Raw genomic sequence first — 17,604 nt, forward strand, 5'->3', positions numbered from 1 at the left:
TATTATTAAGTTTTGGGTGAAAGCCACAATCTGTTTGAGTCCAGAGGGAAACACATTTTTGTTGGCTGATGCTGATGTGCATCGAATAAGCTTCATTCCATGCTTGCTGGCGGTGCTTTCCAGAATGTGGGTCCATACACCTGTGCTGGTCCATGGGCACTTTGTTACAGGTTTGAGAAGAGATAAATACAGAATTTGAGAATAACCATTTGGAAACGTAATTAATTTTTTCCCTTTTAACAAGAGAACAATTTTATATCTATTGAATCAAAAAATAAAAATTGAGGCTTGTGTATTGTATATCTTTAAAAAAATCTCCTTTTAAGGGAAATTTTAAAAACTTTTATTTTACAGGCATCCCAGGTGGCTCAGCGGTTTAACGCCACCTTCAGCCCAGGGCCCTGATCCTGGAGACCCAGGATCGAGCCCCACGTCGGGCTCCCTGCATGGAGCCTGCTTCTCCCTCTGCCTGTGTCTCTGCCCCTCTCTCTCTCTGTGTCTCTCATGAATAAATAAGCAAAATCTTAAAAAAAATTTTTATTTTACAAAAACATTGGTCTAAAATACATTGGAAATTAAAAAAAAAAGATTTTACGATAGTTTGCCTTTTGGTCTAGAAGACTATGTTCAGTCCCGGTGGAAGCCCAATGCATCTGAAACCACAGCTCTTCAGCGACACAGGTCCTCATCTGCTTTGTAGAGGAGGAGCCCGAGGCACATAGAGCAGCACAAGATGCACCCAGCAAAATGTGAACAGTTTTGGGCTGAGTCCCCCAGCTTTCACTTGCACTCAATGACCACAATATCATATTTTCATGTGATTAAAAGTTGGGGTGCACATAGTGGTGATAAATAGTAACAGGGCGAAGAAGCAGGGGGAGGGGAGCCCAGAACAAAACTTTCATCCGACCAGGGTAATTCTATGGCAGTAGATGTCTCCACCTGTGTCCCAGCTGTGAGCACAAGGCAGCTAGACAACCCCTAGCGTCGCCCCAGATCTCCTGGTCACACCCCTAGACAAACATCTCAATGGTGGAGTTTCTTAGGAAGGTATCAGCTATATCAGCTAATGATTTGGGGGAAACTGTATAGGAGTTTCCAGCAGCTCGGTCCTGAGAGATCACTGCACTCTGATCTCTAAGCGGCAAGAGATGAATGATAAATGATCAAGTTGGGGAAGTTTATCTACAGTACAATTTCTGCAACTCATAGGTGTGAGACTTTAAACAGATGCTGCTGGCAGGCCAACTAAACATAAATATTCCCCTCCCAGGATTCGGAAAGTGCCCAGCCCAGCCAGCACATGTATATATAGGGACTGAGCCAGATCTCTTGTCAAAGGAGTCCTAGCTCTTTCCCTCCTGGGTCTCTGCCTCCTTCCAGCTGGGACTTTTCTTTTGGCTACTTCTCTGGATGCTCTAGCAACCATGAGCCGCCAATTTAGCTCTCGGTCAGCATTTAGCTCTAGGAGCAGGCGGTTTTACAGCACTGGCTCCTCTGCAGGCTCTGGTGGTGGGAGTCGGGCTGTGGGGTCTGTGTGTCAGGTCCGGGGCAGGTGTGGTGGTGGTGGTGGTGGTGGTGGTGGTGGTGGTGGTGGTGGTGGGTATGGGAGCCACGCCAGGGGGTTTGGTTCTAGGAGCCTCTACAACCTGGGAGGCAATAAAAGCATCTCCATTAGCTTAGTGGGGAGAAGTGCTAGTGGTTTCTGCCAGGGTGGGGGAGCAGGAGGGAAATTTGGAGGCGGAGGCAGAAGTTTTGGGGGCGGTGGCTTTGGAGGCGGTGGCTATGGAGGAGGTGGCTTTGGAGGAGGTGGTTTTGGGGGTAGCAGTTTTGGGCTTGGGGGCTTTGGTCCTTCCTGTCCCCCAGGGGGCATCCAAGAGGTGACTATTAACCAGAGCCTCCTAGAGCCACTTCACCTGGAGGTGGACCCTGAAATTCAGAGAGTCAAGACACAGGAGCGGGAGCAGATCATGGTCCTCAACAACAAGTTTGCCTCCTTCATTGACAAGGTGAGTACCTCAAGGCAGGTGGGTCTCTGGCCCCCGATCAAATACCCGAGAGGGCCTTGTGCTTTGCCACCTCTTACCACCTGGTGCTGTCTCAGTCTGGGGCTGACAATCACCTCCACAAGTATGTGTTCTGGGGCCTTGAGAAAGCATTCATCTCATTAGGCTTCAGTTTGACTTATTGAGGGGATTTATTTTTATCTTTTCCTTTTGGCAGGAAACCAGGTAAGAAATGTGAAAATACCCCACAGAAAAAAAAATACATGGTGTAGTGACTTCATTTTCATTTATCATTATTCACTTTTCATCTACCCACTCATCCATCCATCCATCCATCTACCCACTCGTCCATCCACCCATCTACCCACTTATGCATCCACCCATCTACCCACTCATCCATCCATCCATCCATCCATCCATCCATCCATCCATCCATCCGACAAACATTTAATAAGCATCTACTATATGTCAGATAGAGTGCCAGGTATGACAGGGTGACTAGAACACAAGTCCTGTCCTCAAGGAGCCACGGCACAGCCTAGGCGAATGCCCTGAGCGTATCACTGAGGGCTAAAGTGAATTGCATACTCAGTAGGATTCTATTAGAGTTCCTTGTTTTAGTTCATTCAAGGCCAAGAATGGACCAGATGGGGACATTGTAGCCGCTCTCCCTAGTTCCCTAATTAAACCTCAGATTAGAGCCAGTCCAGAGCCAAATCAGCAAGCAGAGGCTTCTAGATGGTAAAGAACTATGGTAAAGACCTTCCTCCAGCATTTCCTTTCGTCCAGAGGTGGAGGCACAGTAGCCCCTGTAGGCTTCCCAGGAAGTTCTTTGCTCTTAGGGATGTAGTAGGAAGCACCCTGGGGCATAAAGGCCCTTGGATACTAAGTGACCATCCTTCAGACCCACAGGAATTCAGTGTTGAGGCCAGATCTTGACCTGTGGTCTAACAGCAGATCAATCAGGGCTGGAACCCACCACCGGGCTGTATACCCAGTCTCTGAGGTATACAGAGAGGACAGAGTGTGTGAGCCGGAGGAGGAGGGATAAGAGTGTTGAGGCCAAAAGAGAGCCAAACAGGAGTTCAATAGAGCAAAGTGCTTCTGGCTACTTCTGATCACCTTGGATGGGAAATTTGGCTGAACATCATCATACCTCAGGCATTGGCAGGGGCTGGGAGGGCTTCACTGGAGCAAGGGGGTGGCAGGTGAAAGAGACTCCACTGGAGGCCAAGACTTAGCTTAAGGAGGAGCTGAGAGACAGGAGGGCTTGAGGTCAGTGAAATGGCCAAGGGCTATTGACAGCCAATCTCCCGGGACTCACTTGATTGTGGTTCTGCCATTAATATCAGACATTTGTTGCATCTAATGGCATGGCCTGTGGGCAGAGGCCAAGCTGCAGGAGACTGTGGCAACCTGTCCCTCCCCAAGAGGATGGCTTGTCATGACCATGAGGAAAAAGCCCTCATCCAGGAGGACTCTGGCCTGGCTGGAAGGGAGAAAGCTTCTACTGCAGTGGATTCTGACTCTAGTTTCTGATCTGGTTTTCTGCTTTCACCCTCAACCCCATATAGTCCATTCTCAGAACCACACGAGAGCCATCCTTAAAAAACATCACATCACTTCTCTGTTTGAATCTTCCATTGGCTGCTCATCTCATTTGGAATAAAAGCCAAGATTCTAAAAGGCCCTGTGTGATTTGGCCTCTGCCCCACAGCTGCTGCTCACCCCTGGCTTGCATTTGTGAGAATTAGGCAACATTGCCACCACTGGGTGGAATAGCTCTCAAGCTGCAAGGTTTAGTGAACAGACAGAGCTGGGGTTTAGCTCCCTAGGGTACAGTCTGTCTGCAGTGACCCTACACTCCCCCCGGGGCCTCCTGTCCTGTTTCTCTCTTGCTTATCAGCACACTATTGCATCCTTGCGTCCTCCAGCACCCCATGCCTGCCTTAGGGCCTTTGCTCTTGCCAATCCCTCTGCTTTGAATTCCTCCTTCCCAAGAATGGTCTGGCTTGCTCCCTCATCTCCTTCAGATCTTCTCTGATGCCGCTATCTTATGAGGCCTTCTCTGATCTTCCTTTTTGAACTAGCACCCCCACATCAACATCCATATCCACCAACCCTGTATTACTTCTCTCCATTGTCCTTAAGGCCATTTGACACACACTATATATTTTACATGTCTCCGAGTGTAGAGTATCCAGGCCACTCACCCCCCGGCACAGGGCATTCAAGCTCAGCTGACAAAGCCAGGAAGGTGTCCCCATGGGAAGAGATAGACCCCATCCCTTTCCTTCCTGAGGTCCCTTTTCCTTGTCTTTGGTTCTACAAAGTCCTTTGCATCCATTTCTACTAAGTGTCCAAGCCCGATACCTCAATTTGTTGTTCACCATGTATTAACTGAGTAATTATCATGTGCAGGGACCATTCTAGGTGTTGGGGATTCAATTATGAACAACACAGACAAAATCCCTGCTTTCCAGGAGTTTCCATTGTATTCAGAGAGATAGCTGTCTACACTCCGAGGCAATTCCAAATTCCTTCGCGTTAGTCCACGATACTTATGAACTGCCTTCTCTATGCTGGGCACTGTGTGTCCATGGGTCTGAGCACCTTGTGTCCACAGGAGAATGAAGCCGACATGGCTCTGCCTTCTTGAGGCTCCCCCCAGGAGCAGACGGATGTGCTCAAACAGCACCAAGTGACAACAAATCACACTAGATGCTCCAGGGCAAGGACCTCGGGCTATGAAGGCAAGATACCAGGGAGATGGTGCCACTTTAGTTGAGATGGAAAAGGGAAATAGGGCTTAGCCAGGCAAAAAAGTTGGGAAGATCTGGGCTGCTGGAGGAGCAGGAGGTCCTGGGGGCTGAAGGGTCATGAGCAAGAGAGAGAGGGGCCGAGGAAGGGTGTGCTTTTCCCAGTAAGGTGAGCTCAGCATGATGCTAAGTTTCATCTGTGCTGATGGGACACAGCCCAGGAGTGTTTGGGGGCCCAGGAAAAAAAATCACAAACAGCTTTCAGTGATTTTTCTAGAGATTAAATCCCATTGAATTTCCCTGGCACTCCCTGCAGCCAGTCTCTGCCTTTGCAGTTTGGGTGGCCTGACAAGAACCAAGGTTTCTTTTGCCGACGTGCTCTGAGGTGCCGTGTGCGTGGGGGGACAGGTGCTCTGGTTAACCTGCCCCTCATTGTTCGACGTGGCAATTCCTCGTGGGCCCATGAGATCTTTTTCCTTCAGTTCCCACAGCAGTGAGCACAGAGCTGAGACCCCGTGTCCATTTGATGTGTCCACCTTCTGGCAGTGTCGCCAGAGCAAAACTCAGCCAGGCGGAAGGGGTTTCCCACGGGAGTGTTCCAAGCTGAGATAACCTGTGAGGGCTGCCGGCCTTAGCTCTTGCTTTGATGAAGTGAACGAAAAATGAGCCATGGGGAATAGTGTTCACCGGGCGCATCTCCCAGCCTAGAGTCAGAATCCCAAGGAGGTTAATAAGGGCTGGCCCCTTGGCAGGGCAGTCCTAGGGCCACGGGTTTGGGGCAACCTCCTTGGTGCCACATTGTAGGGGAATGTCTTCAGGTCTGTTCGGACTGCACAAAGTATTGGGTTTGTCCCCATACACAAGTCCCAGGAGGATCCTGGAGTGTGTGTGTGTGTGTGTGTGTGTCTGCACCTGAGCAAAGCATAGAGGCCTCCTTTATCTTCACCTAAGGCATGGGAAGGGAGGCTCCATCCGAGGGCAACCTGCAGAGGGAAGGTAACGGTTGATCATGATCATGCACTTGGTCTGCACAGCCAGCCAGCCAGCTCTCTGGACCCTGTTCCTGACCTTTGTGCCCAGTTTCAGGAGAAGAGAGAGTGAGGCTATAGGATGATGTCCTCCCTCCATTTTCTGTGTCATTGAATGTTAATGAAGGGAATAGCAACGTGAGTATTTCCCAAACACTGGACATCCCCGAAGTCCTTTCTTTGGGGGCATGGGCAGGCATCATATAACATTTTTAAGAACTGGGAACAGGGGCACCGGGGTGGCTCAGTTGGTTAAGCATCTGACTTCGGCTCAGGTCATGATCTCAGGGTCCTAGGATTGAGCCCCACTTCGGGGTCCTAGCTCAGCAGGGAGTCTGCTTCTCCCGCTCCCTCTGCTTGCTGCTCTGCCTACCTGTGCTCTCTCTCTTTAATAAATAAATAAAATCTCCTCTCCCTTTGCACCCCCATCCTCTCTGTCTCTCAAATGAATAAATAAAATCTTAAAAAATAATAAAAAGTGGGAACATTTATTTTTAAAATGCTGAGTCAGCATTTAAGTGAGGCGGCGGGGGGGGGGGGAACCTTCCTGAAACACACACTGGCAGGCAGCGGAGGTGGTGGCGCCCGCAGGACGGGGCCACCCAGGCTGGTTTGCTCTGAAATCAGTTTAATATTCTAAGTCAAATACCTTCTTCCCTCTTATTTTCTCCTCTCCTCCATCAAATAAAGCATTTCAGCCACAAAGAGAAATAAGCCTTGGATGTGTGAGTGTTTCAGATGCTCTGCATCGCCATTGCCTCACGTTGGCACGGATAAGCTGAGTGTGGGAGAGACAGCTCTGTGGTGTATGTGGCTGTAAATGAAGGAGAGAGGGCACCTCACTGGAGGTGGTTTGCCTTCAAATCCAGAGTTAGCTTAGTAAATTAGGGGTGATTTTAGACAAGTTGACCTTACAGCCCTTGGTCAACCATCAGAAACCACATCGTGTTCTGTGTGTCCTGGTCCCACAGAAAGGGAAGCTCTCTGATCCCCAGAGGGGCCACCTCAATTCTCTGGGCCCAGATATGCTGTGTGGTTGCCCATCTTCCTACCCATGGGGGTGCTTCTGGGATCCACAGCCGGGGGCGAACTTGGAAGTCTCTTGCTTGTAGGTGCGATTCCTGGAGCAGCAGAACCAGGTGCTGCAAACAAAGTGGGAGCTGCTGCAACAAGTAAACACCTCTACTCGGACCAATAACCTGGAGCCCGTCTTGGAGAACTACATCAGTGAGCTGCGGAGGCAGGTGGATTTTCTCAACGCTGAGCAAATGCGCCAGAACACAGACATCAAGAACATGCAGGATGTCGTGGAGGACTACAAGAGCAAGTGAGGCCCCGGGCAGGGCAAAGGGGTCGGGGAGAAGCACGGCAGGGAAACGCTTGAGGGGAAGACGTTCTGCTCCAGTGTTCACTGGGAGGGGTGCCCAGGGTCCCCCGGTGCAACCGCGGGGGGCACCGTCTTGCATGTGGCAGCTCTGCTAGGATGGTGGGGCCAGTCAGCTGTCAACTATAGTAGGTGGAGAAGGGCAGACTGTCCTCACGATGCTGGAGCCAGAGGAGCCAAGTTCCAGAGGGTTTTGCCACTTTCTAGCCGCTTGCAAGCCCGTCTTTCTAAGCCTTTAGTTTTCACCTTAGTAGAGTGGGGATGGCAGGCACCCTCCCTCCCTGTTGGGTTGCTTGACTGGCAGATCCGGGCTTTGAGACTTCGGGGTGCAGCAGGCTAGTCGGGCAGGCCTAGAATCGGACTAGAGTGTTTGCATTCTGGTAGGCTTCCGCGGGATGCTGATGCCGGTGGCCGGGGGACCGCACTTTGAGAACCGCTTGTTTAGATGACATCCCGCTTAATGAGTTTCCAGCCTGTGCCTGCAAATACTAAGCACTAGCTGTTGTTCATCGTAGGGGTGGGGATGGCAAGACTCGTCTAATTCCAGATCGGCTGCTCCTGAACCGTGCCGGCAGCTGAGCGGCTTCTCCCTCCACCGGCTAGGGGTACAGGGCGCTACTCTTGCCATCACTCTGTCGAACCAGAGAGTCAAGAGTGTGTGACTCGAGAAAGGGAAAGATGAAATTCTTTCAATCACCAGAAGGTGTTGGAGGGCGAAATTGTAGGTGACCTTTTTCTTCTCTAAAGCAATTTAGGCGGATGCCTGGCTGGCTCAGAGGTTGAGTGTCAGCCTCCAGCTCAGGGCGTGATCCCGGGGTCCTGGGATCGAGTCCCACATCGGGCTCCCCACAGGGAGCCTACTCCTCCCTCTGCCTGTGTCTCCACCTCTCTCTGTGTGTCTCTCAGAAATAAATAAATACAATCTTAAAAAAAATAAAGCAATTTAGTAGGGGCACCCGGGTGGCTTAGTTGGTTAAGCATCTGCCTTCGGCTCAGGTCAGGATCCCAGGTCCTGGGATGGAGCCCTGCGTGGGGCTCCCTGCCCAATGGGGAGCCTGCTTCTCCCTCTGCCTTTCCCCCTGCTCCTGCTCATTTTCTCTCTCTTAAATTAAAAACAAACAAACCAACAATTTAGTATAAGTGGCTATTTATGTTCTCAATTGTTAAAAATGAGTGCAACGAATTTACAAAGGTAAAACATCAAAAGAGAAATGGACCTTTTGGGAGTGTCCGATGTGGCTCTGCATTTTCCACGTTGGGTTGTTGTACCTCTATTGACCTGGGAGGCCAGCAGCTGGCTCCAGTGGCTGGTTTGTGGGAGTGGCAGGCCCTGGCAGGGGAGAGCCAAAGTCGGGGACATTCCAAGCCTCCTGCTGTGGGGAGAAATCCCAAGGAGCCAAGCTCAGCCTCTGCAGCCCACCTGTGCTTCTTACCTCCCCCCACAGGTACGAGGAAGAAATCAACCGGAGGGCCAACACTGAAAATGACTTTGTCGTCCTGAAGAAGGTGAAGGGTGGGGGTGGTCCCAGGGGGACTGTGGGGCCCAGGGGCTGAGCAGAGTGAGCAACTCCTGGGGGATGCTGTGTGACCAAGGGTGGACAGGTGGCCGCTGGCAGCAGCTTGTGGAGGGTGTGGGCCGAATGCTGGGCCCTTGCCCTGGAGGGGTTAAGGCTGAAAGCGACGTTGAATCTTGAGGCTTCCTTGCGTGCTTCTCTCTCCACAGTCCCGAATATGAAGTTCAATCAACTGATGCCTTTTGAGTGTCAATTATGTGCAGCCTTGGGGGCCCGAGGAGGGATGCGGGGTGCTGTGTGTCACTGATTGGGTTGAGGGGCTTGGTGTCACATTTCCTTCTGGCCAGGAAAGCCAGGATTTTTGCAGGTCCCTCACTTGAGTGAGATGAGGAAATAAACCCAGAGAGGCTTTGCCACTTGCCCAGGTCTCCCAGTGAGCTGGTGGCAGGCGATGCCTAGGCAGTAAATCAGACTGTTTCTGCTTGCTGTTCAGGACGTGGATGCTGCTTACATGAGCAAGGTAGACCTGGAGTCCAAGGTGAATGTTCTGTTCGGGGAGATCAATTTCCTGAAATATTTATTTGAGACGGTGAGTTCAGTCCTCGCGAGAAACATTTCTTTCCTCACGGGTCACAAGGGGTATGGGCGGCTGGAGGGGGAGGCCTGCAACCCAGCATGACCCACTAGGGACTCCGCTCCTCAGTCATCTCAACTCTGTGGGACTGGGGACAGCCTCCCCACCCCCGGTGCTCGGATTCCTGGGTGCGGGTGCTCGAGGTGGGAGGCAGAGAGAGTCCTGAGGGAGGAGAAGAGGGAGCAGCCCTTGATTCTACCTGGAAATGAGGTTAATCCCCGGGACATACAGGGATAAAACCGACCAGAATTCTTCATCAGTGCTGGGAAGGTCTGGGGCTATTGGGGAATCCTCTAGGACAGGACAGTGTGGATCCTAGAGAGAAGGAGGATGAGGCCTGCCGTGGTGAGGGATAATATGCTCCTACCACCCCTGGCCCTGCCCCACTGTCGTTCATGTCCACCCTGGGCCAGATGCTGTGCTAGGAGCTTTGCCACGTCTTGGTTTCCGTTCTGGAGTTGAGAGAGCTGAGAAACTCAGTCACTAGCTCGGTCACTCAGCTAGTCAGTGGTAGAGCTCAGGCTCGAGAGTAAGTGAGCGGCTGCACAAGGAGAGTCCTATCCTTGCCCTGAGAGCTCATGTATTTCTCAAGGAGCAAGTCTGCCTGTCAGAGGGCCCAACCCAAGACGGCGGCCAAGCCAAGTAAGGCCTGGAGAGAGGGCACAGGGGAGGCATAACGGGCAGGTGGTGCCTACAGGGGCTCTGAATTCATGCTCCTTTCTTCTCCCCAGAGACTGGGTCTGGGGGCCTTTACCTTTAGTTAAGGTACTTCTTGGGGTGCAACAACTATTCAAAGGACCCTCCCCAAGACTTGCATCTGGCCCAGGCTTCTGGCTTCCTCAGAGAGACTTGAGGGGACGGTAGGGGGAAACTGAGGCCCCAGGAGAAGAGTGGAGGGAGTCACCCTGTGGTCCACACCTTACAGGAACTGTCCCAGATGCAAACCCACATCAGCGACACCAATGTCATCTTGTCTATGGACAATAACCGCTTCCTGGACCTGGACAGCATCATCGATGCAGTGAGAACCCAGTATGAGCTGATCGCACAGAAGAGCAAGGACGAGGCCGAGGCACTGTACCAGACTAAGGTGAGCACCGCTGCTCCTCCACCTAGACTCGGTACCCCAGACCACACGCCCCCAGAACTTCCATCATCTTTCTCTTACTTTGGAAGATCTATCTATCAATCATCTATCACCTATCTAGCATCACTGTAGTTAAGGGTCAAAGGTCAGTCCCTACATCAGGAACGTCTAGCCTTGAGACGTGCTTTCTCAGCTCCACTCCTGGCTGGCCTCCGTCCCGCTGCCCTGCAGGCAGGCCTTCTGAGTGCGTGGATTTCCGCCTCCGACCGGGGAGGCAGATGGTCAACAGTGAAAGCATCAGAAGGCAGAGCTTCCCTTGAGCCCCCCCCCCCCCGTGCTTCCTCCAGAGCCCTGCCCATGGCTCCTACTGCCGGGCCCGTGTACATACAGAAATGACAGAGACAGGAGAATGGGAGTAATCACGGGGCATGCTGAGGGCCTCTGGGGAAACGAGGTCCTGGCTGCTAGGGAAACCATCCTGGAAAAGGGTGGAAGGGATGTGGTGTGGTGGCAAAAGTGAAGGGGTCCCGGTGTGGGTACGGCCAGGCGTAAGGCTTAGGTGACAGAACAGGCAGGTCGCAAAGGGCGGCCAGGAGCAGCTGCGTCTGTCTGGGATGCGGGTCTGGCCCAGAGGCTGGTGAGAGGAGGGAGGCTTGACCAGGACCATGTGTGTGTGTGTGTGTGTGTGTGTGGTGTCGCAGCTCAGATGAGGCGGGTTCGGTAGGGGAGCGAGGTGTATTCAGGTATCACAGCCCCAGTGGGGGCAGGGGGACCCCTGGGAACCGTCCCCGCGAGGGCCTGGCGGTGAGCAGCGGGCTGACGGCCACGCTGCCTGCGACCACAGTACCAGGAGCTGCAGGTGTCAGCGGGCAGGCACGGAGACGAGCTGAAGAACAGCAAGTTGGAGATCACGGAGCTCAACCGCACCATCCAGAGGCTGCAGGCAGAGATCAGCAGCGTGAGGAAGCAGGTGAGAAGGGCGCCCCGGCTGCGCCCACACGCCGCCCCACGGCCGGGGGATGGGGCTCCCGGACCTCAAGCCCGTCTCCGCGCAGATCGAGCAGATGCACGTGGCCATCTCGGACGCGGAGGAGAGAGGAGAGCAGGCCCTTCAGGATGCGCGGCAGAAGCTTGGGGACCTGGAGGACGCCCTGCACCAGGCCAAGGAGGAGCTGGCCCGGCTGCTGCGCGACTACCAGGCGCTGCTGGGGGCCAAGCTGTCGCTGGACGTGGAGATCGCCACCTACCGCAAGCTGCTGGAGGGCGAGGAGAGCAGGTGGGGGGCGCTCCGGGGGCCCAGCGCGGGCGGCAGCAGGAGCAGCGGGGCTACTCGGAGAGAAAACAATTTTCCTTTTCTGCGACGACTGGTGGCCCAGGCTGAGAATGTCCCTGTGCCCCAACCTAAGCCACGGCAGCCAGTGCCAAAAGGCTTCGGAAAAGTGCTTAAAACCCCGTGTCGCCCCACACTCCCTGACGGCTTGGCCTGTGCCCCCAGCTTTCCCTAAAGGTTGGAGGCAGTTTTCACTTCATGCGAGTATCTCTGCTCCTCGCGTCTCCAGGCTGTTAAGTGCCTTCCCTCTGCCTTTGCGGGTCTGGCTGATGCGTGTGCTTTGGTTTTACAGGATGTCAGGGGAGCTGCAGAGCCACGTGAGCATCTGTAAGTCGCAGGGTCCAGACCCTGGGTTGTGGGGGGCTGGCAGAGGCGGGGCCCGGGAGGCTTGGCCAGAGGGACCGCAGTCAGCATTTTAGGTTCCAGGCCTGCACGATGACCCCCAGTGAGCAAACCGACCACAAAAGCCCAGAGAAATGCACTGAAATCAATTATTATGATTTTAGCTCTTATTTATCTTAATTTTTATGAGACCTGCGAATCAGTAGCAGCTTAGAACTCGTAAGGGTTTATGGATCATGAAAACGGGTCCTGACATTACTTTGTCCTATGGAGACTGCTTGGAAAATGGGAATCCTTTCCTCCACAGTGTCTTTTTGCAAGTCCGATACGATGCTGCGGGGATGGTGAGGTGGTGGGAGGGATGGGGGGTGGGAGGAGGGGGTCTAAGGATGCAGGAGGCAGCGGGACTGAGGCCAATTGCAGGGGGCGCAGGTGGGGCCTTGCTCTCCTACCCAGGCTCGGGCTGCCCTCTCCCCCCAGCGGTGCACAGCAGCCAGACACCAGCCCTCTCTCCCAGCTGTGCACAGCAGCCAGACACCTGCCCTCTCCCCCAGCTGTGCACGGCAGCCAGACACCCGCCCTCTCCCCACAGCTGTGCACGGCAGCCAGACACCGCCCTCTCCCCGCAGCTGTGCATGGCAGCCAGACACCTGCCCTCTCTCCGCAGCTGTGCACAGCAGCCACACCACCTGCCCTCTCCCTCAGCTGTGCACAGCAGCCAGACACCTGCCCTCTCCCCCAGCTGTGCACGGCAGCCAGACACCTGCCCTCTCCCCCAGCTGTGCACGGCAGCCAGACACCTGCCCTCTCCCCGCAGCTGTGCACAGCAGCCAGACACCTGCCCTCTCCCCGCAGCTGTGCACAGCAGCCAGACACCCGCCCTCTCCCCGCAGCTGTGCACAGCAGCCAGACACCTGCCCTCTCCCCCAGCTGTGCACAGCAGCCAGACACCTGCCCTCTCCCCGCAGCTGTGCACAGCAGCCAGACACCTGCCCTCTCCCCCAGCTGTGCACAGCAGCCAGACACCGCCCTCTCCCCGCAGCTGTGCACAGCAGCCAGACACCCGCCCTCTCCCCGCAGCTGTGCACGGCAGCCAGACACCTGCCCTCTCTCCGCAGCTGTGCACAGCAGCCACACCACCTGCCCTCTCCCTCAGCTGTGCACAGCAGCCAGACACCTGCCCTCTCCCCGCAGCTGTGCACAGCAGCCAGACACCTGCCCTCTCCCCCAGCTGTGCACAGCAGCCAGACACCTGCCCTCTCCCCGCAGCTGTGCACAGCAGCCAGACACCTGCCCTCTCCCCCAGCTGTGCACAGCAGCCAGACACCCGCCCTCTCCCCGCAGCTGTGCACAGCAGCCAGACACCCGCCCTCTCCCCGCAGCTGTGCACGGCAGCCAGACACCTGCCCTCTCTCCGCAGCTGTGCACAGCAGCCACACCACCTGCCCTCTCCCTCAGCTGTGCACAGCAGCCAGACACCTGCCCTCTCCCCGCAGCTGTGCACAGCAGCCAGACGACTGTCAGCGGCAGTGGCAGTGGCGGCGGCGGCGGCGGCGGCGGCGGCGGCGGGGGCCGAGGCTCCGGAGGCTACGGGGGCGGCTCCGGAGGCGGTTCAGGCGGCGGCTCCCGCGGGGGCGGCGGAGGAGGTTACGCGGGCGGAGGGGGCTACGGAGGGAGCGGCCGGGGCAGCAGCAAGTACGGCGGCTCCTCCCGCGTGCAGATCGTCCAGACCTCCACCAACACCTCCCACAGGCGAATCCTGGAGTAGAGGGACCCCCCTCCTGTCCCCCCCCCGCGCCCTCCCTGAGCCCCCCTCCCCTTTCCCTCCTGGGTGTCCGCAGCTTTGCCCACACAGTCCAAGCTGGGGGCGGGGGAGCAGGTGCATAACCCCCACCAGCAGCTCTGTCTTCCCAGGGCGCAGGGTCACAGCCAGACCACTCCTCTGGGCCCGCTCCTGCCCCTGGGGACACCCCGGGGCCCAGTTTAGCGATGGAGAGAAAAGCCTGTAGAGTATCTAGAAAGCAGATGGCCGGGAGTAAATGTTAAGGACACCAGATTTCTCACCCCCAGGCTCCCTTTCTTGCACCTGGGCTGCCCTATGGACAACAATCCATCCCGTAGGGAACCAACAGTGAGGCCTTGGGCCCAGTAGCTTGGCGAGAGGAGCCCCTGTGCCGTGGACCCGTTCCTGCTGTTGGTCTGTTAGCCTCACACTTTCTTGCCAATGGATCCTATGGATTTGCTGTCCTCGTCAGACACCTCTAAGTCATGGTCGTGATTCTGATTCTCTGTCTTAAGAAGCATTGTCCTCTGGGTTAGCAGAGTATTTCAGAGTGTGAGCGGCCTTGTCCACCGGGAGGACTAATTATCCGTGAATAGAGGAGTCAGCGGGCAAGCCATCGAGTTCTGGTGTCTCCTGTGCCTCCTCCACTCTTTGGCAGCCTGGCCCTTCCTGGACTCTGCTCCATAATGGCCCTCCTGAGAATTGTCCAGGTGTCTGAGCTCGTGCAGCCCGGCACTGTCGTGTCCAGGTATCGATCGGGCCCTGAAGTGTTGGAGGATCAGGCGTGGGTCTCGGGAGGGCTCAATCCTCACCAGTCCGGAAGCTGCCTGTTATTTGTAAGGAAGCTTAGTGCCCTTTCCTGACTCCCTCTGCCTCGTGTTCTCAGTGACTGAGCACTTCCTGCAAGTCTGACCCTTTGTTTCGGGCCTCACACAAGGCGCTGGAGACGTGCTGGAGGGGACAGGAAGGGGAAGCCGTCTGCCAAGGAGCAGGCCTTGAGAGGGGGAAGGTGGCCTTGCTTCTAAGATGGAGAGTCCCCTTCGCTTGCTTGCTAAATCCTAACACAACCTCTAAGTCCATGATTCTCTTGGGGTACCGGATGGGCTCCACAGTGCTGTGACTTCATCATTTCCTGGTTGAAGGTTGTACCTTGAAAGGCTTGACATTTCTGGTGTTTCTACAATAAAATTTTCTGTGATCTCAGACTGCGGTGTGGTCAGATAAGTGATTTCCTCTTAAATTTCTGCAGGTCTCTGAAATTATTCACATCTGGGAAGTAAAGTTCATTATTTTTATTAATTTGTATGCATAAGCGACACCTGATCTTAAAGGACCTTGCAGACATAATCTTACTAGTGTTGAAAGTGGTGACCATTCCGAGGTCAGTTTACACATTTGTTCAGCAGACATTCAGTTAGCTCCTGCTGTGTGCCAGGCGGTGGCCTCGGCCCTGGGAATACCGTGTTGAATGAACATGTTTTTTTGAATCATAAGGTGCTCACAACACAAATGATAGATTATAGGGGAAGGGAACGTTTAGAGGGAGGACAAACCAGAGCGTGTGCTCCTGTGGACCTTCTAGCCTGAGGATGAAAGCAAGGCCTGCCCTGTGGACACAAGCAGACCTTCCACTGCAGGAGCAGTGGGATCTGCAGTGGGTGCCAAGGTCGGGGAAGGGAAGGTTGGCCCCAAAGCTTGGCCCTCCTAGAGGGCTGGGAAGTGGAACAGGACTGGGGAACAGAGTGGAAGTGGGTGTAGACGGGGGACTAGTCTGCCAGAGACTCAAAGATAAGAGAGAGTGAATGTGTGTGAGTGCGAGGGGACAGCCTCCCGGGAGAAATGAGCTGGGGAGACCAGAGACTGAGCCCATTCACCCAGCGGGGGTCCTGGGCCGGGGCATCTTGAATCCATGCCTCTGGGGGGAAGCATAGATGCGGAAACTCAAGAATGGAGCAAGAGACGCTACCATCTTAGTCTATGTGATATTTCTGAGTCTGCGTAAAGGAGTCACATAAAAGAGGTGACCTACTTTCTCCTTCCCCGAAGGAGTACAGATGGCAGCTGGATATGGGATTCCTTCAAATATGACTGCAGCCCATACTGATAAGACAGCGTGTTCCCACGCGAACCCTTACCTTCTTTCCGAGGAGTGTCTTCTCGCTCACCTGGGCAGCAGACTGGTGGGGGACTAGGCTGGCAAAGGGGAGGTGGGCAGAGGGGCTGCTGGACAGGAGGGAGGGAGGCCGTAGACAGACGCTATGTCACACTTGAAGGAAAAAAAAATGAAAGCACAGGGCAGGGATGGGAAGTGAGAAAACAGCAGTGGGTATAAACATGACTTAGTTCGACAGTGACAGCACATGAGCCGACAGCGGTTGGTGGCCTCTGGGGACGGGCGGGGGACCAGGAGGAGAGCAGTGTGCTGAATCCACTTCGGCTCTTCTGTAATCTGACCACTCCAAGGACGTTACTAAATAGAAGTCCAGGCAGAGGACGGTGGCCGGGACGGCGGTCGTGGGTAATCCAAAACCTGGCTGCAGGCGTACAGGGGAAGGTCCTGCAAGTCTTTGGGGGGGGGAGATGTGACTGTGGACTGCAAAGATTTGAAGAGCTTCCCCTGGCAAAGAGGGGTTGACCCATCTGAGCCAATGGCCCAGATGGGCAGGTGGGAACGGCAGCAGGTTTGGCTCAGTATAAGAAGCAACTTTTTATTAATCCTGAGACGGGAGAGGCGTGAGGAGTTGGCACATTTCCAGCAGAGGTTGGCTAACTATCTGGCAGGAGGTTGAGGGAGGGGGGAAGGATATGTGGGAATACGTGCATGGCAGCCATTCATCTCTTTGCTGCCCTAAGACTTCATGTGAAGAAGCGTGAGAAACAAGGCATTTTACTCTTTATTTTATATTTAGGAAAATTAAGGTCAGATGCCAGGGGAAGGATCAAGTCATGGAGAGGCCAAGGGCACAGGGGCCAAGGATCATAAAACGAATCCAAGCTTCCTTATACCATCAGACCCAGTCCAGGGCGTGGGTTTGATTATCCCTGGGTTCATGCATTTGCTTATGATGTTCTTCGGGGATCGAGGTTGGCTCTGGATACAGACATAGGGCAAGGTGGATTAGAGGTCATCTTGCCCATCCTTCTTCTTCTGGGCGGGAATTGGGATTGTCCCCCCAAAGCCCCAAAGCCCCAAAGGCTTTCTCTTCAGAAGCCTTGACCTTCTCAATCATGGAGGACCGGGGGGCGGGGGGACAGATGCAGGGAACCACGTGCCTGAATCCTAGAATATTGGAACCGAGATTCCACAAGGCAGGGACGTGACAAAGGTAGGGCAAGGGGAGAGGAGTTAGTCAGCCAAGGAGGGTCTGGGACTCCAGGGCCTGAGCAAGGGGGCTGGCGCCACAAGGTCCCGGAGGAGGCTTCCTGGTGTAACCAATACTCCTGTTAGAGACAGTGAGATGCCCCCCACTTCAGCGCACCCCAGTGACAACCAGGAGCAATTCCATAGGCCTCCAAACAGGTACGAAACGCATCCACCTGTAATATCTCGTGATTCCCACGGGCCCTGGGAGAGGCCTGGGGGGACACCTGTGGGCCTTCCAGGGGCAGAGCCACAGTGGGGCGGGGAGGAGGGAGCAGGGAGGAGGGCAGGAGGCAACTCCCAGGGAGCCTGCCAGCTGCTCTTCCCTCTGGGACGCTGGGGCAGGGCAGGGCACTCTGGGAATCTAAATTTATTT

The 17,604-nt window shown here is 54.7% G+C and overlaps 1 protein-coding gene across 1 annotated transcript; it reads left to right on the top strand.

Moving 5' to 3' along the window:
• Positions 1–1,314: 1,314 nt before the first annotated feature.
• On the top strand, positions 1,315–15,070 carry KRT77 (keratin 77). Its single transcript, XM_072797819.1, has 9 exons — positions 1,315–2,009; positions 6,906–7,120; positions 8,623–8,683; positions 9,185–9,280; positions 10,251–10,415; positions 11,257–11,382; positions 11,468–11,688; positions 12,035–12,069; positions 13,581–15,070. The coding sequence occupies exons 1-9, from the start codon at positions 1,428–1,430 to the stop codon at positions 13,850–13,852; spliced, it is 1,773 nt and encodes a 590-aa protein (XP_072653920.1). The 5' UTR covers positions 1,315–1,427; the 3' UTR covers positions 13,853–15,070.
• The last annotated feature ends 2,534 nt before the right edge of the window (positions 15,071–17,604 follow it).

Source organism: Canis lupus, chromosome 25 (genome assembly GCF_048164855.1).
Source record: "Canis lupus baileyi chromosome 25, mCanLup2.hap1, whole genome shotgun sequence".
Taxonomy (NCBI): Eukaryota; Metazoa; Chordata; class Mammalia; order Carnivora; family Canidae; genus Canis; species Canis lupus.

Coding starts and splice junctions, on each gene's coding strand:
- KRT77 (XM_072797819.1), top strand. CDS start 1,428: ATGAGCCGCCAATTTAGCTCTCGGTCAGCATTTAGCTCTAGGAGCAGG. Junction 9,281..10,250: donor TGAAATATTTATTTGAGACG/GTGAGTTCAGTC, acceptor CACACCTTACAG/GAACTGTCCCAGATGCAAAC. Junction 11,689..12,034: donor CTGGAGGGCGAGGAGAGCAG/GTGGGGGGCGCT, acceptor TTGGTTTTACAG/GATGTCAGGGGAGCTGCAGA.